General features: G+C 41.0%; 1 protein-coding gene across 6 annotated transcripts in view; it reads left to right on the forward strand.

Moving 5' to 3' along the window:
* AMBRA1 (autophagy and beclin 1 regulator 1) overlaps positions 1 to 20,431 on the forward strand; it is a 139,062-nt gene that overhangs the window by 42,688 nt on the left and 75,943 nt on the right. For all 6 annotated transcript variants that reach the window (XM_050897085.1, XM_050897088.1, XM_050897090.1 and 3 more), the window contains 2 exons: positions 12,024 to 12,104; positions 12,664 to 12,764. In XM_050897085.1, coding sequence (XP_050753042.1) covers positions 12,024 to 12,104; positions 12,664 to 12,764 — 182 coding nt within the window. The remainder of the gene's footprint in view (positions 1 to 12,023; positions 12,105 to 12,663; positions 12,765 to 20,431) is intronic.

Consider the following 20,431-nt stretch of genomic DNA (forward strand, 5'->3'; position numbering starts at 1 on the left):
CCCATTTTGTGAGGCAGGTGCATTGCAAGCATAGACCCTAATATTTCCATTATTCCATTTCACTTGTCTGGGGCGGCTTGTTCTGCTGGGAAAATAAAAGATGGTAAGCTCTTCATTGACAGAGCCAGGCAAATGCCTGCGGAGAAGTGTGTTCCCCTGCAGATAATGTTCACACAGTAAGAGCACCCAGTCAGGGAAGCAGTTCAATCAGCCATGCTAAGGTTGTCTTTCATTTCGTACTGAGCAAAAAGTGTTTATTCCTTACTGTGCAGTGGCTGAATTTGTTGGTTGAATATTTCGTATTGAATTCTGGTCTGTGCATTTAAGACATGCTGTCTTTTTCCTTCTCTGCTTCATTATTTCTCCTGGCTGATTAGAGGGAGCTGCTGTGCGGGGGTCCTTAGAGCTGGAACTTGTCTCGTGACTCATTTGATTTCTTCTGCTGACACGTCACAATGAAATCTCTTATACAGAGTTCTTGCTTCTCCTTTTGGCTCCTGTATCCCTCCTTCCTTGCTTGCTCACCTGAGCAGAGTTGTGTATTTCTTCATGTACTTCTTTCTTGCCCTGATCTACATGCTCTGGTCTCCCTGCTTTTCCAGATCTGATGCAGACAGCGAGTTGCTACTGTGTCTAGCTGTCTGCGGCTCATGCTTTTCTCCTGGAATCCAGTGAATTTTTTTTTAATGTAAAAGCCATAGCAAATTGCCTTGATGCTTTATCTTTCTAAACTGGTTAATGTAATTGGTAAATATTCTCTCTTCGTTCATTTTCCTAGAGATCAGGAGAAAGATGTAAAGGGCGTTGAACACCAGTTGGTTTTAGTATACATAGAGCTCTGGGCAAGGAGTGAGCCCTGTGCTTGTGCAGGGTGCCTGGGAGACAAGCCTTCCTCAGCTCCATCTTTTGTGGGGTTCTGAGGTTTTTTCTCCTCTAAGATTCATTTTGTATCTTTTCAGCTTTGCTTACCTAATGACCTAGTAAGAGGCATGAAAAACTTGGCCTCTTCACTGTTTGTGTGGATATGGCCTCTAAATTTAAGCTAAAGCCTCTCCTCCTGTGTGTCAGTCTAATGGTATCATTTTCTCCATGCAGTTTCCCCAGAATCTCATTTGAATTCATTCATAAATACATTTAGTTTGTGATAGCAATAGCAGTAGTGTTGGTCTAAGAATGTGAAGTAGAGTGTTTTTTATAGGTATTGGTAATATCCTTCTATTACAGCACCTTTTATGGACAGGGGAGGAGGAGGGAGACACAAGCTATACCTGTGTTATTTGGTCTAATAAGATGTTATCTCTCTACATGTGCTGCCTGTGTTTAACCTGTCACTGTTGTCATCTTACTGCTTATTGAATACAACTGACAACTGTAAACTTAGTCATGCCTGCATGAAAGCATTTAATACAGTTTGTAATATATATACAGATTGTAATATTAGGTTATTAACAGATAAATTGATATGAGTGGGTTTTAAGGTTAGCTTTAGCAGAATCCTAAGCTAAAATGAAAAGGCTTGTATTCTGGGATAAGAATCTCTGAATGGAGAATGAAGTTGCTTTAGTCTTCCAGTATAACTGGTAAAATAGATTCTTTATAGACAAGTCATAGATGTTGAACTTTCTAATTTCAAGGTCTTTTTTGAGTGTCTTATGTTTGGATCACATCGTAAATTTTGATTTTTAGAGCTAAACTATCTTTTCTTTTGACTTCTTCAGGTTTGACTGGGTCTCTTCTAGAGACTTCCTTTAGTCTAGAACAGCTCTGATGCTGGAGACTGTGGGTGATGCTTCTAGGACTCCTTGGGTAGTGCAAGCTACTTTTTTTTTCATGTGTAATTCTAAATCTGTCACCATAATCAGAATGTTAAGATGTTTCTGCAGATGAATTCTGGCCATCTATGTCCCTTTTTGTCTGCAGTAAACATGGGAAAAAATACATGTTCGTTTTATCTGTCAGACTGAAAAGCAGATATATAGGACAGTGCACCAGCTCGCTGTCTGAAAGCCTTGCTCAAATCCTTCACTACAATTCTATAAAGGCTTTCAAGCCCAGGCTAAAGGTGTGACTGTGACTGACTCCTCTGTCTGCTTTTTGAGAGTGGGCTGCCTGGTAGAATATAGATATGAAGGAGCTTGGAGATTACACTCTTTAATGTCTGTAGCTTTTCCCCTTCCTATCCTCTCCTTTTTCCTTCCTCTCAGGAGGATCTGTGCTGAGGTGGATCCATTCAGTTGTGCTATTGTCACAGACTAGGAAGGTCTTTATTGTGTCTCTACAACAAGAAGGGCTTTACCTCACAGGCCTGAAATCTTGTTTTCGTGCTTTATCTCTTTAATTTCTTTTGAGACACCACTGAGCACCCAGACAGAGAATATGAGCACTGTAGGCACTGTTTTACTGAGACCATAATGGGCATTCTGGTTTTGTGGAAGCAAGCTCTTGCTTTGCAGAGTTGATGAATCACTTACGGAAAGCTTACAAGAGTCAGGGTGACATTATTTGGCTTTATTTGTCAACTTAAAATCCTTTCATTTAAGGCATGTTCTGGACCAAGACTTGGGGTTTCTTAGATGGGCATCTTCCAGGAGTCTCTTCATAAGTGCATAAGATACATGAGTGTACACCATGCCTGTCTTCTGCCATTTTTGATGCTTTATTGACACTGTCACGGTAAGAACTTCCAACTGTAAGTTCCTCCAATAGCCTCTTGCCTTCAAAGGGTCTAAGATCGCAACCTGCCAGCTGACTGCCAGTGCGTTAAAGCTGCAAGTCTCACTTCCAGTTTCTTGAATATGATTTTCATTTATTGCAGAGAATGGTATGGTAGATTCTTTTTGGCCTCTTCCATAGGCGAAGTGTTTGGTTTGGGAGTCTGTTTTGTGTCATAGTCGGTGCTCCACTTCAAGCTGGCATTTTGGTTTAATTTTTTTATGTATTAAGGAGAAAAGTGCACAGCTGATTAGACATTCATGTGAGATATCCAGGCAATCACCCTTCTTTTGGAATGTCTTCATTTAAAGCACCTTTTCTTGTTAGCTTCTTTAAGAACCTTGACTTGTGCATTGGTACCTGAAAATATTAATTGGAACTGGCTGGAAGCAATTGTGTCTGAACTAACATTATGCAATGAGAGAGAGAAGGGGAGACAATGGCTGTGGCAGTGTGGTTACTCAGTAGTGTGCACTTGGGTAGTAGGTTTGGTTTTGGATTCTGTTCTCCCTATTGCTTCTCAAGTGGAATGGTGGAAGTGGGTTTTGGGGAGGGAGTTGTGTGTCATGGTGAGAATAAGCATGTGGTTTGCTTAATGGCTGAGGCAGAAAGAGATTTTGGAAAGTATGAGTGAGGGAGGAGAGAGGTTGGAGATTACCAGTTACTGAAATAACTTCTTCCTTACCCTTGTGAAGGAATTCCATGCTTGTGTTTAAATCCAGTCTCTACCTTTTCAGTCTGACTCTATATCATTGTTTGCTAGAGAGACAGAGCAATGGGAGCACTGATCTGCAGAAATGCAATCAATTCACAATGCACCCGCTGTTTTTCCTTAGCGCACCAACTACTAAGAGCACATGAGTAGAACTCGGACTCTTTGTACAGCCAGTCTTGGTCTTTACTGCCCTCCTTCCCAGCTGTTCATTGTGCATTCGTGTATTTCAGAGTGTTTTTTCCTTCCTGTGATAACCTTCAACTTCTGCAAAAGAAACTCCTTCAAATAGGAGCCAGGTTTTCTTGGCAGGAGAAAGGAGAGACAGGAATGGCTAAAGGTTTTTGTGAGACTTGAAATAAGTATGGAGCTTTTGATCTACAGCTCCAGAACAGCGAGACAAGTTCTGTCATTGTGGAGAGAGAAGCGTAGGGAATCCCAGAGGTAAGGAAAGAGGTTTACTCTGTAGGGTGACTACACCCTACACCTCAGTTGTCAAGTTGACACCTCAGTTGTTGGCACCTCAGGATGGATGGGATGCCCAGTGCTAGGTTCTGATAGGGCATAGTGAAGGTGGGTGAGAGAGATGACTTGATCAATTGTAGCCTTTTGGTGTAGCGGTAGAAAGATAGCATATCTGAACTGCAAGGTGTCTAAAAGCAATTAGGCTGGGTTTTTTCATTTTCTCTGTACCATCCTGATGTTTACGTTTGAGGTTAACAAAAGACATGGTAGGAGATGTGAGAATCTATATGGGCTCTTCACGTCACTTAAATGCTGATGGAAATGGATTTTTAGGATCCATGAAACATCAGTATACTGCAGAAAAAGCAGCAATTTCTTTCTGGAAGTCTTAGATGGGACAGTTTGTTGTCTGTCTCTCTTGCTTGAGCAGCTACAAATAATATTCTTGTTAGCAATTTGTTATTTGAGTTTAGATAAAGACATTAAAAGCAGGATTGCTATTTGTTGTACGTACCTGCCTTTGTTTTCTTCCCAGAGCCCCTTTATCTGTGGTTTTGATGCTGTTTCCTATGCCTATGTTTCTTGGCTCATATGACTCTGTGTCATTGTTTTTGATGAAGATGGACCTTCTCAAAACTGGCTTTCATGGCAGACCTGAATTTTGTGGAACTTGGTGGTCACTTTCTGCCTTTTTTTCCCTCTCTCTTACAGGTTTCTGGAGCAGTTAGCACTGGGATGTTGTTTCCAGATACGCAGCAATTTATGTTAATTATATTCATCATCTTAAACACAGTTGCAGGCTAAGAGTGCTAACAAGTCCTGGATGAATGGGAATGATTTTGAATCTACTCTTTGAACTTCATTTTTCAAGGATTAGTGAGAGTCTTAGCTTGGCTTGTGATCTACTCATAGTAGCCTGCAGCTTCATTTTCCCTATTCTTTTTATCTTTATCTTTTGTGACAGTCTTTTATATTCTCCTTATCTTGGTCTTAATGCTTAATAATACTGCCTGGATGCAGTGACAGGCAATGACTGTTTCCTTGCAGCAGTGCTGCAGGATATTGCTAACCTCTCCAGCATAATGTTGTTTCACTATTAAGTCACGTTCCAGCAAGGCAAGTATCTTCATAGCAGGGCAGTGAAAGAATGAATGCCTTTTGAAAGATGACAGTTGCCAGAAAAGTTCACATCATATTCCATAATGTTGGTTGACTGGGCTTGTAGAAACAGTTTTGATGTCAAGATGGTATATCTGAGTTTTTCTGCTACTTATGAACTGTGTTCATTGTTTTGCTTTTATTTTGTGTCTGTGAAAGTCAAGTCAAACTAGGTCACCTAGTAGGTGATGTCTGGTGTTAGTGAGAGTGATTAGGAAGGAAGCTGTTTGTTGCTGGCCATGCAGAGCAGGCAGTGGTTAGCATTCTTCATGCCTGTAGGTCTAACAGATTAGCATTGTTTGTGCAGTTATGTTTTCATTTCTGTTTCCCTTGGAAGAGCAGTAGCATAACAGTGCAATATATTAAAAAAAAAAAAAAAGAAAGAAAAAAGAAAAAGTTGGTGCTTACTTTTGACACTTTATTCCAGTCTTGAAGCCTGATGGGGCAGCCGATTGTATGTTTGCACTATGAACTGTGTTCAATGAGCACCAGTTGTGAAGTTTCCAAGTGATTACAATTAGCCATAGTGATGTTTTCCCTAGTCATGCTTATGTTTGGATGAATGTTTGAAAATGGCTAATTAAGGGGTCTCAAAGGAAGGGTAGGTGTAGTGCTGGATGCCCTGTTTTTTTATAAAACACTGAATACAGTGGTTTCCTTAATACTCGTGTACCAGGTCTAGGCTGGGGAGTAGTGATTCTCTACCTTTGTCTGGCCTTTGATGTTTCTGTTTTCTAATGATTCACTGTAGCTGTGGAGTGTATCAGTCTTATTCTAAAATGTGTCATCAATTTGTGAACCCACCACACAGTGAGGTGATTAAAATAGAGACAACTGGATACTGCACCTAGATAAGAGCGAGTGCTGCATTCTGGCTCCAAATCTGTCTTTCTCTGAAGCAATTAATCCTTGGCATTTAACAGGCAAGTGCTGCTGTTTCTCTTGACCAGGTGATAAATCCTCTCTTACGTGATGATTCTCTGAAACACTTGATCTTCTGAAGTGCCATTTTTAATCTTGTAAATACATTTTGCCGTGAACAGTCCTCTGAGAGGTAATCAAGGCTGGGGGGTTTGTTTCCCTCTGGTCAGGAGAGCCATTAGTAACTCAGCAGTCTGCTGTTTTATAGGAAGTTTTAGCTGATAAATAGGTATAAGTTTTCCCTGGTGTTCCTTTGAAAAAGCTGCTAGTGGAAGACTGGCACTTTAGCCTTTAAAAGAACATAGGAAGATGGAAAGGCACCATGTCTTGGGTGACTTACCTAACTTCTTTATCAATCACTGTATTAAGTAGCTATGCTAAAATCTATTCTTCTAGTTCCTGTCTCTCCAGCTGGGCAGCATTGCTCTTTGCAGTTTCTCTAATATTTTTATTCTTCAATTTTGTTTGGCTTCCAGTGTTATACTTGAGAGTTTGCTCCATGGTCCGAATACATTTAGTGCCAGGAAAGGCTTTTTGTGTAGCAGATGCTTCTTTTTGCTTAAATTTTCTTATTTCTTGTTGTCTCCTTCTGTTCTGCCTTAAGTACTTCACCTTCAGTAATGGTCATATCCTTCAAAGATGGGTAGATAAATTTATATTTATACCTTTCATTTTTACCAAATTATGTATATTCTTTTAAATCAGTGTTTTCGTTATTTTAATGTCTGTGAATGTCAATACTTGTACCCTTTTTGATAGGACCAGTGCTCCTGACTTGCTTATTTCTATCTGCTTGTGGAAAAAAGTCTCTCCTCAGAGATAAGTCAGTTGTCTTGAATCTTTTCTCTTAAACATAATCTTGTTTTTAGGTGAGATACCCTTGTTTTCAGAGCCATAAGTAGGGTGGTCCCCTTTTCCTGGGTTGAGTTTACAACTTCTCCGAGACCTAAGGACTGTGAGTAAAGTAGCATATACTGGATAGAACCTGTATTTTTTGATTAAGAGACTAGTCCTACTGATCCAGGAGATGTTACTCCAGCTACTATGTCTCTCTGCGGAGTTACACCAACTTGCAGTGTGGCTTTTCCCTTTGTCTTCTAGGATACCTGTATCTCACTGAAATATTCAGAATATCAAGTTTTTATTTATTTCATGTTTACCTCTCTATTTTGAGAGGCTTATTTCCTGGAAACGCTCCCAGTTTTCCCTAACTTCATTTGTAGATGCTCAGGGTCTTGCAGGATCAGACAGAGGAAAAACTAAAGTTTTAACATCTTCTGGTATTTGCTGCTCCTCTCAGTTGTAAAGCTAGTAGTTAACTTTATATCATAGTGTTCCCAACACTGTTATGTCCCTTACTCATCAGGACGGTGCTGGAAAGTGATGGACACGTTCTCAGAATCTCCAGCAAACTTAATGTTCCCCTCACCACCTTTTTTCCTACTACTATACCCTTTGTAAAACATAGTACACACTTTGTCTTGTAGTCCTGTGCAGCTCCTGTGAGTACACCCTTCTCAGGATGTATGTCATCTGTTTTCATCTAAATCAGCAGTGAATCCTGTGAAGTGAATTGCAAGATTTCAGGATCTGTTTCTTTAGTATGGCCAGTTTAATATGACATTCTCCAGATGCCCTCTTTAGAGGACCTGGGGTCAGACTTGACCAGCCTCTAAAGCCAAATAAGTTTGCAGTTTCTGGTAACCTCCTCTGAGCTCCTGATATGATCTTTGTGCTACTCCTGCTGCTCTTGCTTTGTGCTACTCCTGCCCTCTGTGCTATTTCCTCTGAAGTAACCTCCTGCAGTCTTAAAAAATTGATAGCAAGTAAGTGGAGATACTTAATCTTTGAAGTACCGAGAAAATGTTACTGGTTGGTTTGGTTTTTTTTTTCTGTTACATCAAGGTGGTGCAACTGAATCCAGTGCCAAGCCTTAAGGATATTAGTGGGTACCACTTAACCAATTATTTAGCATTTCTATTGTATGTAAGTGTCTAACCTCTGCAATAGAAATTGATTTAGCATTTTAAATTGGATCACATGAAACACGATAAAATGCTGAAAATATGGAACAATTGGCTTGATCTGATATAATTTGATTCTTATGAACTTGCATGGCTTACTGGTGCTGGCTCTGATAATTAAATGGCTTTTCAAAGTGGTCATTGTTGACCTAATTCTATTGGCAGTGTAGTCAGTGGGAGTTTTAATATTGACTACAATGGGAACAGTTAGACCAACAGATTGCATTAGAAATCCCATGCTGTGTGTTTAATTTCACTTCCTGATACAACAATCTCTAAATATTAAAGACAATTCTTGCCAAGATAGAAAAGCAGAACGTAGCTTTTTTCCTTTCTGGCAGTCTTGACTATCTTCTGTATCCACTCAGTTATTAATGTGGTAGCCAAGTTACCAGATGAAAAAGCAAGCCTTTTTCTCCAAACTTTAGGATGCAAAGTTTTGCATCTCCATCTCTGTTTTCAGAGCTGGCGTTGCCGCTCCATTATATTTACATTGGTCAACTTTTCTCTCAACAAGCAAACAAAACAATAGCAGAAAAATCCAAGGAGATTTGACTGTCTTATCCAGTTTGGGATAAACTTTCATCCTTCTTATGCCCTATTAAAGGTCCGTAAATCTCCTGAATGTTTGGGAATTGCTTTCTTTTCCTGCTCCATTCTGTGTTAGTGTTAATGCTATTTTTCCCCTACCAACTCTTATTCTCTATATCACCGTTTTGATTTGTCCCACACTGGTATCTGAACAAATTATGAATAACCTGAATTTTCAGCCAGACCCTTAAAGTTGTTTTGACCATTTATTGGTTCTTGCAATTTTCCTCCTGAGACAAATTAGTCTGTTAATAATTATAGTATTAAGTCTCCCATGTCACTTTACATGCTGATTCCTTCTGATTCTTTCCCTGCGTCTTGCTCAACGGATTGCTTAGTTCCTTCATTATTATTTTTTCACTGCAGAAGTTTCCCTGTGCTATTCATATTTGCTGGTGCACTTAAAGAGCATTGCAGGACACCTTTTTAGCCCTGTTACAGCACTTGCTGGGGCACATTTTTATTTAATTTACTTTTGCAAGGTTATTGAGTTGCTTTATAGAAGAGGCTTTTTTTGTGCAGACACACACACTCTGAGGGGTCTGCTTTTGCAGGTTATGTTACTTAAACTATCCACTGCAAATCATTACCTAATGAGCCTGTAGGTAGTTGACACTAAATAGAAAGTAGAGCATTAGATCTTCACCAGTACTTTCGAGAACTTTGGAAACTTTTCATTTCTTGCCGGAGTGCTTCACGCTGGCACTGCAGTCATGCTAACATCTGCTCTCCTCCCTCTGTCAGCAGGCTGTATGTGGTACAGAAATAACACAAAGTGCCACCCATCTTCACTGATCTGTAGGGGTTTTTTTTAATTTTCCTTTTTAGAAGGTGCAGAAATAATCTTCAGCTGGCACCAGGGTAATATCAGCTGTTCTAGCTTTTCAGCACTAGATGCTTAAAAACACTCTTACATGTAGTTGAGCATGGGAGTTTAGATATAAATGACTCTGTAAATTAGTGATTCAGAGTAATGTTTAGTAATATTCCTCTTTAGCACAGGGGAGTGTATCTTACACTTCCATTACAGTAAATAGGAAATCTAGCGTTCTCAAAGGACAGTCACTGTTTCTCATTCCCAGTTCTGCAGTTTGAGTTACAGGGCAGTGGCAGTTGGGGTGTGGTGGTTTTAAAATTATTTTTTTTAAGGGGATGTTAAAAATAGATTGCTGTCTCTTGAATCAGTAGAGGCTGTGTCTGTCATGGTGAAAACTGAAGAAAAGTCTAGTCTATATTTTTTCCCTTTTAGGCTTTTTGTATTGGAGGAGGGTTGTATGCACAGTGAATGGGACAGTACAGGATGGGGTTCTTGCTTCAGAAAGTCTCATTGATTAGAAAATTTGTGTGCTGAAACGTTTTTGTGGATGCTAAGAACATTGGCTAGCTCTGGGTAGCATTAAAATGCCAATAGCATTGGCATTTTAAAACACTTGAACAATTAGTTGCTTAAGGTCTCTTGATTTGGACTGCAGGAGACTTTACGCCTTTATTTTCTTTTGTTTGCTGGAGCTAATTCCTTATTCCTTTTGAAACCTGCTGCAGAGATTCTCTTCAACTGGAGAGTTCTGCAGGGTGTAAGTCCTGCTGTTGTTCCTCTTGCTGATATTTGTCCCTTTCAAAAGCATCTTCTAGTAAATGTCCAAAGCAAATGCAAACCCTGAAAACCATTTTGCTGCTTTTCTCCCAGGGCTGCATATCAGCATCGTTTCAAAAACTGGTACACGGGCTTTTAGAAAGTGTATTTCTTGTCTGACTCTCACTAGCTCTTAGTGTGTGTGGCAAGATCTGGAACATGACACTTTTCCCTTTGGCCTTTTCTCTTTAGCAGGAAAAGTTGGTATGTCAGCACTGGAGTTCGCAGGATTCTTTCTGTTATTGATCCGCATCTTAATAGGCTGGAGGCCTCTGATAAAAGAACAGTAGTAGCTTTTACTTTGCTGATTTCAGGAACCTTGCTGGTTACACAGAAACCTCAAGCCGAGGTGCAGCTTTGGCTGTGAACTGCAAATGCTGCGTCTGCAGTGGGAGGAGAAATGGAAGCTTTGAGCTTGGATTTAGATTTGGTTTTGGTGAAATGGCTTGAAATGCTAACGAGCTTTGCAGAACAACCTCTGCTTTTGTGTTCCTGGTTGCTCAAGTGTGTGGGAAACAGCCACGTAATGGACTTTCTTCGCATCCCACGTTTCTTGCTCACTGACTTTAAAAAAGCAAAACAAAACAAAAAAAAAATGCACAGCTTGCTGGAGTGGGTTAGGAGTGTGCTGCTAGTGTGTTGCATAAGCAATATTTAGTTTCCTAATGATTTCAAGGCTCTGCAAGTAATATTCTCCCCACAACTGCCCGGGAGGGAGACAAGTAGGGCTGCAATTACAGATGGGGATCTGGAATCCAGGGAGAACAGACTTGCTACTTGTGCAAGGTCGTGCAGAGAGTAAATTTCTGAACGGAGAATAAAGCACTGCGGAGGTCTGTTTCAGAACTCCAGAGTCACTAATGGAGTCTCATTATTTTCCTTGCAGTTTTAGGGCTGTATAATTACAGGTCCTCTTGTGACCTATGAATACAGTATCAGGAATTTTGTTTGCTGGGGACTCTGGAGGTTCTCCAGTTTGGCCTCCTGCTTGTTGTAGGGTTGTTATTGCCAAAATCAGACTGGGTCAGCCATGGCTTTGTCTAGCTCCTGTCTTGAGACTTCCAAGGATGACAGCTCCGCAGCCTCTCTGGGTAACCTGTGCAGTGTTGCACTGCCCTCCTGGGGAAGAAGACTTTCCTTTGTCTGCTGTAGGACAATAGATGCTAGACCCTTTCCCCTCATTCCCCAAGGCCCAGACATTTATTGTGAAACAGAATGAGAGGTTTTTGAGGAGGTACAGTTTTGTCTGATACCACCTAACATTTCTGACTTCACTGGAAAAGCTTGTGAAAGGTGAGATTATCTTAAGCTGTGATGGCACTTAAACTGGACCTTGAGCGAAGGAGTGCAAAAGAATAGTCTGCAGATTATGCTCTTTTGCCTGCACTTCTGGGAATGAAAAAGTGAAACTTAACAGATCTCTTTGACTAACAGAAAGTTCTCAACAGGACTGTGGTGTGCCTGCTTTTGCTCTCCTAGTCCAAATTCTAAGGTTTCTTGTTCATTTGCTCAGGTGCTGACATCGGTTCATTGACTTTGTGGTTTTGTTAATACTTCTGAGACATTGTCAAACAATGAAGAAAGTGGACATTAGGCTACCTATGTGTAAAACTGTCAGGAGTCTTTGGTACAGTAAGTTGTATGAATTTGGAACATTAGAAGCATGTGACTTATGCAAGACAACCATTAAGTCTTAGTGGCATACTCAGGATGACTAGGTGATGTTGTTGGGTTTTTCTTTTCTTGGAGAATACTTTATTACATAGTATTTTTAATGTACAATAATTTTTTTTTTCTTTTGCTGAAGGGACAATGGAGACCGATCCAGGCACCGAGCTCCCCGGAATGCCCGCATGTCTGCACCATCGCTGGGGCGCTTTGTCCCAAGGTAAGGCTTGTACATGTAAGAGTAAAAGGGTGTGGAAATCCTGGAGGTACCAGTTGCAGTACAGTTCTCTGGTGCTTTCAGATGGACTCCTTTTCTTGCACAGGGCTGCTGTATTCTTGGTTTGCAATTTGTGGGACCCCTGAGATGGCATGTTAGTATGATCAGCTCATCCTGTGACATTTGAACGACAGCATGGTCTTAGTGCTTCTTGCCTGCAGTTTGGGGCTAGGGTGTGAAAGCAGAATAGGAGGAGAAAAGAATCTGATTGGAGATTCTCAGCACAACGTGCTGGTTTGAGATTAGGAAGCTGTTGTGGGAGATAAAGGGTTTGCTTAATGCTGATCTTCACAGCCACATTGATCAGAGGAGGATCTAATCTGTAACTTGCCTTTTGTTTGAAGCAGTGAAGTGGTTGGCTAAGCGGAGGAGTCCAGCCTTCCCTCTACTATAGTCTGCTGGAATATAGTCATGTTTCCTCAAAGTAATTGCAGTTGCTGTCCGGGGCTGTAGTATACTGGGATGTCTTTCTCCATGTAAGCTTACTCTCTTTGTATTGCAGACGCTTCTTGCTGCCAGAGTACTTGCCTTATGCTGGGATTTTCCATGAACGGGGACAGCCTGGCTTGGCCACCCATTCGTCTGTCAACAGGGTTTTGGCAGGTAATGAGATTTCCTTGTTTGCAGTAGTCATGTATATTAGTGGTATTTTTCTTGTGAATCTGAGCAGAGGAAGATTGATGAGGAAAAGTCTAATTCCAACTTTCGAGGTTCTATTTAAGTTGCCTGAAACAAGAGAAAGGACTGTTGGAGTGAGGTGGTAAGCTGTCATTCAAGTGCTTGGGCATTGCAGATTCCACACTTCAAGTATGTGTATGGGAGTCTCTGCATGAATTGGGGAGGGGTGCTGTTAACAATTCTCCCTTTGTTTAACTTCCTCCCCTATTCCTAGATGTCTTTTTCTTAACAACCTGACAGACTAATGATCAGCTTGCTGCAGGTCCTTCTAATTGAATTACAGGGTGCCTTGTTCGTGTTCCGGCTGGCAAGACGCACACAAGGCAATGCGGGATTCAATTAGGATCTTAATAAGTGCATATTAAAAAACTCAGCTGCCACCACATACAGCACACAGGCATTTGGGAGCCTTAAAGGGCAGGCGGAGGTGGGAAGGGAGGTGGGGGAAAGAGGAGGAGTATGGCACTCTGGCAGTTCATGAATGAGATGGTTATAGATGACACATATTTTGAGGGTGGGTCTTTTTTGGCTGGATCTGAGTTGCTCTGTAATTAACCCCAGTGCAGGCGAGTCATCTTGGAGCTTGGGAGAGAACAAGGGATGATGGGGAAGAGAACGAGTGTTCTCTTCCTTCCTGTAGGTAATCACAGGACCACCACTGAAAGGAGTGCTGAAAGGTTTCTCAAGAAGCTGCATGACCCTTTTCCTTATCCTAAGGCATGATTAACTATGCCTAAACCATTTTGGACAGGATTTATCTAACCTGTTCTTAAGAGTCTTCATTGGAGTTTTCCCAACCATTTTGGGGTGGAACTGTTGGTTTTCCATGGCTTATTTAGTATGGCAGCGGTCTTGTCTTTGATAACAGATTTCTGGCATCTCCCGAACTTTTGTCTCCGTGGACATTTTGGTTTGAGTGCATGGTTCATAGACCTTGCTGTGGCAGTAATAATAAGAGCTCAGTCAAAGGCTAGCCTCCAAAGCACCTCTGCTTTTTTTTCCTCAGGATAGAGTGGAGCTAGCCTGTAGCTTTAGCTGACGCATGTACTTTCCCGTGCTTGCTGCCTGTGTGGGCTTTGGCTGTTGGCACGTGGAAACAGCACACTGGCAGATAATTACTTGCTGCCAGGCAACACTGCAGAACTCTTGTGTGGCCCTGCTTTGCTGGAGACACCTGCCTTCAACCCTCCTCCAGCTCTCCTCGCAGTTTGCCTGTTCCTTAGTGGCTGGGAAACAGCCTGGCTTTTTCTCCTTGCACGTTTTAGGGAATTTGAGTCCCAAAATACACGTGCTTGCTGTTTGTTGTGTGTACGCCAAGATGAACAAAAGAAGGCAGAAATTGTAATCATCTTCAAAAATTCAAGATCAATCTTTTCTGTATGACGCTGTGCTGAGCCTACTTAAGGCAAGGTTTGTTGGCTCCTACAGTGTCATGGAACCTCACTCTGGAATGGCTGGGACTCCACAGTAGTAAAGGCTTTTATTGACTTAAATATAAAATTAATTCTCCTAATGCAGCAGCTGCTTGTGATACGTTGTTTTAATATTCTGTTTATTTTAGTCTGTACCTGTGCTTTTGGCTTTCAAAATGTTTTTTTTTTTTTACATTTATGCTCAAAAACATGTTAATGTGTTGCAGAAACCAGGAGAGTTGAAGTAGATGTTAGGTGGAGGCATGAAAGATGAGAACTAGAAAATGAGGTTGCAATTGTGGAATAGTCAGAGAATTTCTTGTGTTCGTTATGTTGGCCAGCAGCATTGTCATTTTCAATATTATATTTCAGAGCCATTGAAAGTTGCAGTGCTGATAGTATGCTTTCCTTTTTAGTTAGCCTGTGCCAAAGCTTGTGGTAGTTCTTTCTTCACTATCAGTGAAAAACCTCTACTCAAGCTCAGAAGTACTTTAACCCTGGCCTGGTAGTTATGGGTGGGGTTGCCAGCCTTGACTGAGGGAAAAATCAATCATCTGTCTTCCTATTAACACAGGCTAATCTAAGCTTGAGTGCCTTAAATTGCTTTATGTATCCAGACTGTCATTTCTGAATTATGTTTAAATGCATAAATGCCAAATGTATTTCTTATGTAACCTGTACAGCATTTGAGAAAAGATGCCAAAAAACCCCCATATTCCGAACCTGACAGCTTTCTAAAAACTGACAATGGACTTCTGTGGTCAAGTATGAGTGAGAGCTGTTGTTTGGGAAAATACACCCAATTACACTTCTGCTCCTGTTCCCTGCCCGACTTACTGCTGTATGCAGAGAGGAAATCAAAGCAGCAGACATACAGCTTATGGGTGTGTGAATTATTGGCGTGCTGACTAAATTTCTTAACGTCAAAGCTCTTGCTGCCAGGTTCTGTCCACGTTTACTTTCAGCTGCTTTATATGAACAGCTCTCTGTTGTTTAAGTATTGTTCTCATGCAACAATTGTAGACAATAGCTCCATGCTAGGGAAGAGTGCCTTGTGAATAAATTCTTAGAGCAGTCTGGTTTAATGAACCACTAAAAATTACAGGTTATCTAAGCAGATGCGCTAGTACAGCAACACAGTAGGTTTGACAGAATGGCTTTGACATGCTAGGCAGGGCTTAGATCAGAATTAGAGTCCTTTGTACTAGTCAGGGACTGGTGGCCATCCCTGTGCCAAGGCACTTCCAGGCGAAGTATAGGAAAGGTGGCAACAGATGGGTAGAGTAGGTGGGAGTTCAGGGGGAGAACAAAGCGATACTAGTCAACATGACAGACAGAGATATCTCCATGCCAGCAGCCTAATTTGCATGTAGCACTGGAACAACAAGTCCCAGTAGCACCTTCCTGCCTGACTCCTCATCTACTGGTGCAGTTTAGACCTATCAGCTGATACAATATGCTGCATCACTGTGCTTTCTGGCACCAAGTAAAACATCATGTGAAAATATATTACATCAACATTGCTACCGTTAGCGTTCAAACTTGTAATCACACCAAAAAGTGTTGGTAGTTTGACAAGTTATATTTTCCTGTAAAGTCTATGTTGATTGGCAGTAATTACACTGTCCTCCTTTAATCCTTTATTAACTGAGTCTTATATCAGCTTTTTCATTATTTTGTCTGGAATCAATGTCAGGCTGACAAGACTGACATGTCTCATCCTATTTCAACCTTTTAAAATACTGGTATAACACTAGCATATTTTTCAGTCTTCCACATTCCCCTTTTATTTCAAGACTCATCAAAAAACCTGAGAGTTCATTTGGCAGCTCTTCTAAGGCTCTTGGTAGTGTGGGCTGTAAGCTACCCTCTGGACTCTCTTCTCCTTGGTGAACTGCCCTAAGTGATGGGGTTGTGGTCTCGAAGGAAACGTCCATACAGTGAAAGCTGGGTGAAGCGGTTGTTTGCTAAAGTGATGATGAAAGCAGTAAGTACATTTTGGCTTCTCACTTGATAGGACTGGCTGGCTGCATGTGGCAATACAAGTGGAATACCGCATTTTGGGGACATTTCAGTCTTCTAGTTTCTTGGGTTCCCTGCCATTTGCAGGCCAACAGAGTGGGGTATCTTCTTTTTTTTTTTCTTCTTCTTTTTTCTTTTTTTTTCCTGTGCTTCCCAGGAGATACCAAAGAGCTGTTCTGTGGGATGAGGTTACACCTTTTGTAATGGGAGTTAGCACTGCTGCAAAGTCCAGCAGTGTTAGCATGCCTGGCTCTGAATCCAAGGAACACACAGCTCAGTATTGTGTTAACCACCTCCTACTGCTTTTTTTTGTTTTTCTTCAAGCTGAATATTTCTGCCCACTGTTTTGTGGTTTGTTTGTTGGTTTTTGGTGGTTTTTTGTTTGGTTGGTTGGTTTGTTTGTTGGTTTTGGGTTTTGTTTTTTTTTTTTTTATAAATTTCTTTGTCCTAAGTCACATTGAGCAGGACACTGCTAAGTAATTTGAGGGCCAAGTCATGGATATTTTTTGGCATCTGGTAGTAGACAGATGTACATTTTAATATCTTTTTAAAAATCAGTAAATACATTTAAAAAAAGATCCACTTCCTTGCCACTGAAGTGCTTATGACCTCTTGTTCGCCGAAGTGAACTTTTCCTTTAGGCTTTATAGTAATTGACTACTTCAGGATGGACAGACATATGCTAATGGTATAGTGGAACATACCACAGAAGGCTTTAGTTTCAGTTCAGTGGAAGTTTGGAGGAAGAAGAAAATCAGTGTTTGCCAAGGAACTTTGCAGGAGGCTTTAAAAATTGACACAGATGCCAGTTTGTTGACATTCCTGTTACTCAGCAGGAGACCTGCAGATGAAAGTTTACTGGTTTATGATAGTTACCTAGCTTTGTGAAATGCTTCTGTCTCACCTCACTTTGTTTTAATAGGCATCTATTCAGTTATGTGCATCTCAACAAACAAAATATTTTTCCTTGCATGAACACAGATCGTGTTTGTCTGTTCTGTTTTTGCCACCAGACTTCATCTGTTTAAATGCAATCCAACAAAGTTGCTCTGAGTCCTCCACCTCATGGGGAGATCCAGACTCAGCATGGCTTAAGGGCTGAGTGATACAACACTCTACATTTACAGTTTTTGAGTGATTTCATTGCTATTTCAGGGTAATAGATTCAGACCAGAGACTGAACACTTACATGTATTCAAAGAACGAGCTTGATATTACAGATTTTTCCATAGCCCACGCCTATTCAGAGTATGACCTGCTACAAGAATAATAATGGTGTAGCTTTGGATATCTCCGCTGGGGTTGCGAAAGCAAGCTGTCTGTGGCCTTGTTACACTGGGGTAGGGCTGAGGCTATAGATGAACCTAAGAATCAGTTGATAGCCTGCCTTTAATTGGGATGTAGGATTTCAAAGTGTAATGTTCAGCTGCTGTTTTCCCAAAATCACGTAAGCTATCCCATTCTTCAAAGCTTGGCTCCCTGGGAGAATTCTAGGTCACGTGTCTGAATTTCTATACTTCAGCCACAAACTGCAAACACACAATTGTTAGAGCATTTGAAGTTTCATCAGGATGAAAATTAGCTAAGATAGTGCATAAATGTTGTCCTCCTTCTGTGACAGGAAGATTTATTTGAGCATGTGATAGTTCCCCTAATAAGAATTAGGGCGATGACCTTGAACCAGACCCACTAGCTAAGGTGCCTCCTGGTGCATGTTCCCAATCTGTTGATCATTCTAGCTGTGTTTAGGCCTAATGTTCAAATACAAGTGAATGGCTTTAACCTAAAGCCAGTTAAAATGAATGTTGATGAGCCTGTGATACATACAATTGGATAGAGTATTGGTTGCTGCTGCAACTAGAATTAGCCCAGTAACCTTTCACTTCTGCTCTAATGATGAAAGTGATCATGATAAGAGGCTGCTTTGGTTGCCTTGGAAACCATATTGCAGGCAGATTCTCCAGTTCCTCTGGCATTGCAGGTGTGATTGCCTCCCATGGCTCAAGTCGTCTTGACCTAGTCCTGTTCTGTCGCGTACAGTGTCAGTGAGCTGTGAATTCTGTTCTGAGATGCCCCATCCTTGAAATGTGCTTGCAGTGATGAACAACTGTACAGAGTAGGACTAAGATGACTTGAGAGCTCCAGAAGGCCAGCAAAAGTTGATGGGAAAACACATCCCAGTTGTCTCTGATGTACCCTTGTTTTTCTCACTATTAGTAGGTATGTATTCTCTGGCAAGGCTTTCTGTACAGTTGCCTGAGACTTGAGTGTTGTTCTGAGTCTGTACCTTCAGCTATACATTATTGGCTTTTTGCTATTAGCTTGCTTCTGCCTTTTCATCTAAGACAACTACATGAATTTAGATTAGTATCCTGATCTAATCCTGCTTTTCACAATAGACAGATCTGTAGAGTAATATGATCAATGAACATAGCTGTGGCTTTCTGTGCAGTGTGTTTCTGTTATAAGTCTGTTGGGTACTGCTTAATATGGAAAGATATGAACCTTTGAGTAACCTCGTTCTCTGGTCTTTCTGTGATCTACATCAGTGGACACTAAATGACATAAGAGGCTTAAAATATGCCTCAGGTTCTTCTGCGACTTGAGAGCTATAGGTATCTGTCACCTTCATCACAGACTTGAGAACTGTTTATAATTTCTGTGAAAGTGCAGCCTTTCATGCAGAAATGTAAGGAAGATAAGAGGCTGTAGTGCTGGATTGCAAATGCACGAACTCATTACAGTGGGGAGTGGAAGGTGTGCCTTTATGGAACTGGTGACGTTGTCCCAAAAATCAGAATTCTTTTACCTGGTGTGCAGAAAAGCCAATTAACACACAGAGTTGAGATATTTGTTTATTTCATGTCTGCGCAGAGATGGGTGCTAGGTGGTAACTCCACGAAGCTAGCACACTCGGTTAACACACAGTGGACATTTTATACTGTTTGACCATTTGTTATCAGGGCAGTACTGTTTACATGTAATCTTTTAAGATTCTTATTAGTCCCAGTAGTCTTTGGTTTCATTTAAAGGTACAGAGTTTCCTTTTTCTACCACGCATGCTCAGAGAGGAAGGGGCTTCTGTGAGTAAGGGGCTTCTAGGTTCGTGGGTGTGATTCTAAGTATTCTAATGAGACAGTTCATTTAAAGGGTAACTTAACTCCACAATACTGCCGAGTCTGTTTCAAAGTTATCTAAGTAATGTTGATTAACTACTGTCAGTTTGCATCCTCCTTCAAGATGCATCAGATATATTGGCCTTCAGAACATCCTGAAGTGATCAGCTGTCCTTTTGTAATTCTCTACATATATAGAAGATAAGATTACTTTACATGTGACGGCTTACGTATTACAGAGGTATCCTCGGAGTTGCTGATTTCCTCAACATGGTACTTAAGCTTCTGAAGACAGTAGGATTTTGGAATTGTAGAGAAGACTTTAATTGTGTGACATCCATTTAAGTGTTCGCTTACAAACTTGCTTCATGTGTTCTAATAACACACTTGCAGCCCATGAGCTTTCATGAAGGCTAGCTGCTGGACCTCAGCTCTCATCTGCCTTTGCCTCTCTCCAACTGCTGTTTCCCTAGCGCAGCTTTCGGCTATGAACGTTTTTAATGTTGCTGCTCGATCATAGTGGAGTATCTCATAAATAAAATCTCCTGGTAGCTTGGTGTCGTAGATGGATTGGATGAAGGCAGAATAAAGTTGTATACTGTGAATTAACTTCATCTTAGTATTAGATCCATTGTTGACTTCTACTTCATAGATTCTGTAGCTGTGGCTACAGGGTTATACCACATCATGACTGTGGTCAGAAGGTGAACTTCTTAGCAAACGTTCTTCAAATTAAATCCCTCTCCCAGAAGGCAGAAATCAGTTTGTTAATGCTTAAAAAACCCAAGCCTAGGAACCAACTGGTAATACATAACTGCTTGTGGCTACACAGGGATCGTATAGCTGATCCACAGATGCTACATTCTCACTAGCAGGTCCATCTTTATAGTACATCAGTTATTTTTCACTGTATTGCAAGACACCAGTGAGTTTGGTTTTTTTCTGGCTCTGTGCTTTAACTGGCAGTCCGGCTGTCTTTTCTCATGCTGTAATCTGTATCATCCTGTAGCATTGTACCTTGGCACAATGAAGGCTGATAGGT

The sequence above is a fragment of the Gymnogyps californianus genome, chromosome 5 (genome assembly GCF_018139145.2).
Source record: "Gymnogyps californianus isolate 813 chromosome 5, ASM1813914v2, whole genome shotgun sequence".
Taxonomy (NCBI): domain Eukaryota; kingdom Metazoa; phylum Chordata; class Aves; order Accipitriformes; family Cathartidae; genus Gymnogyps; species Gymnogyps californianus.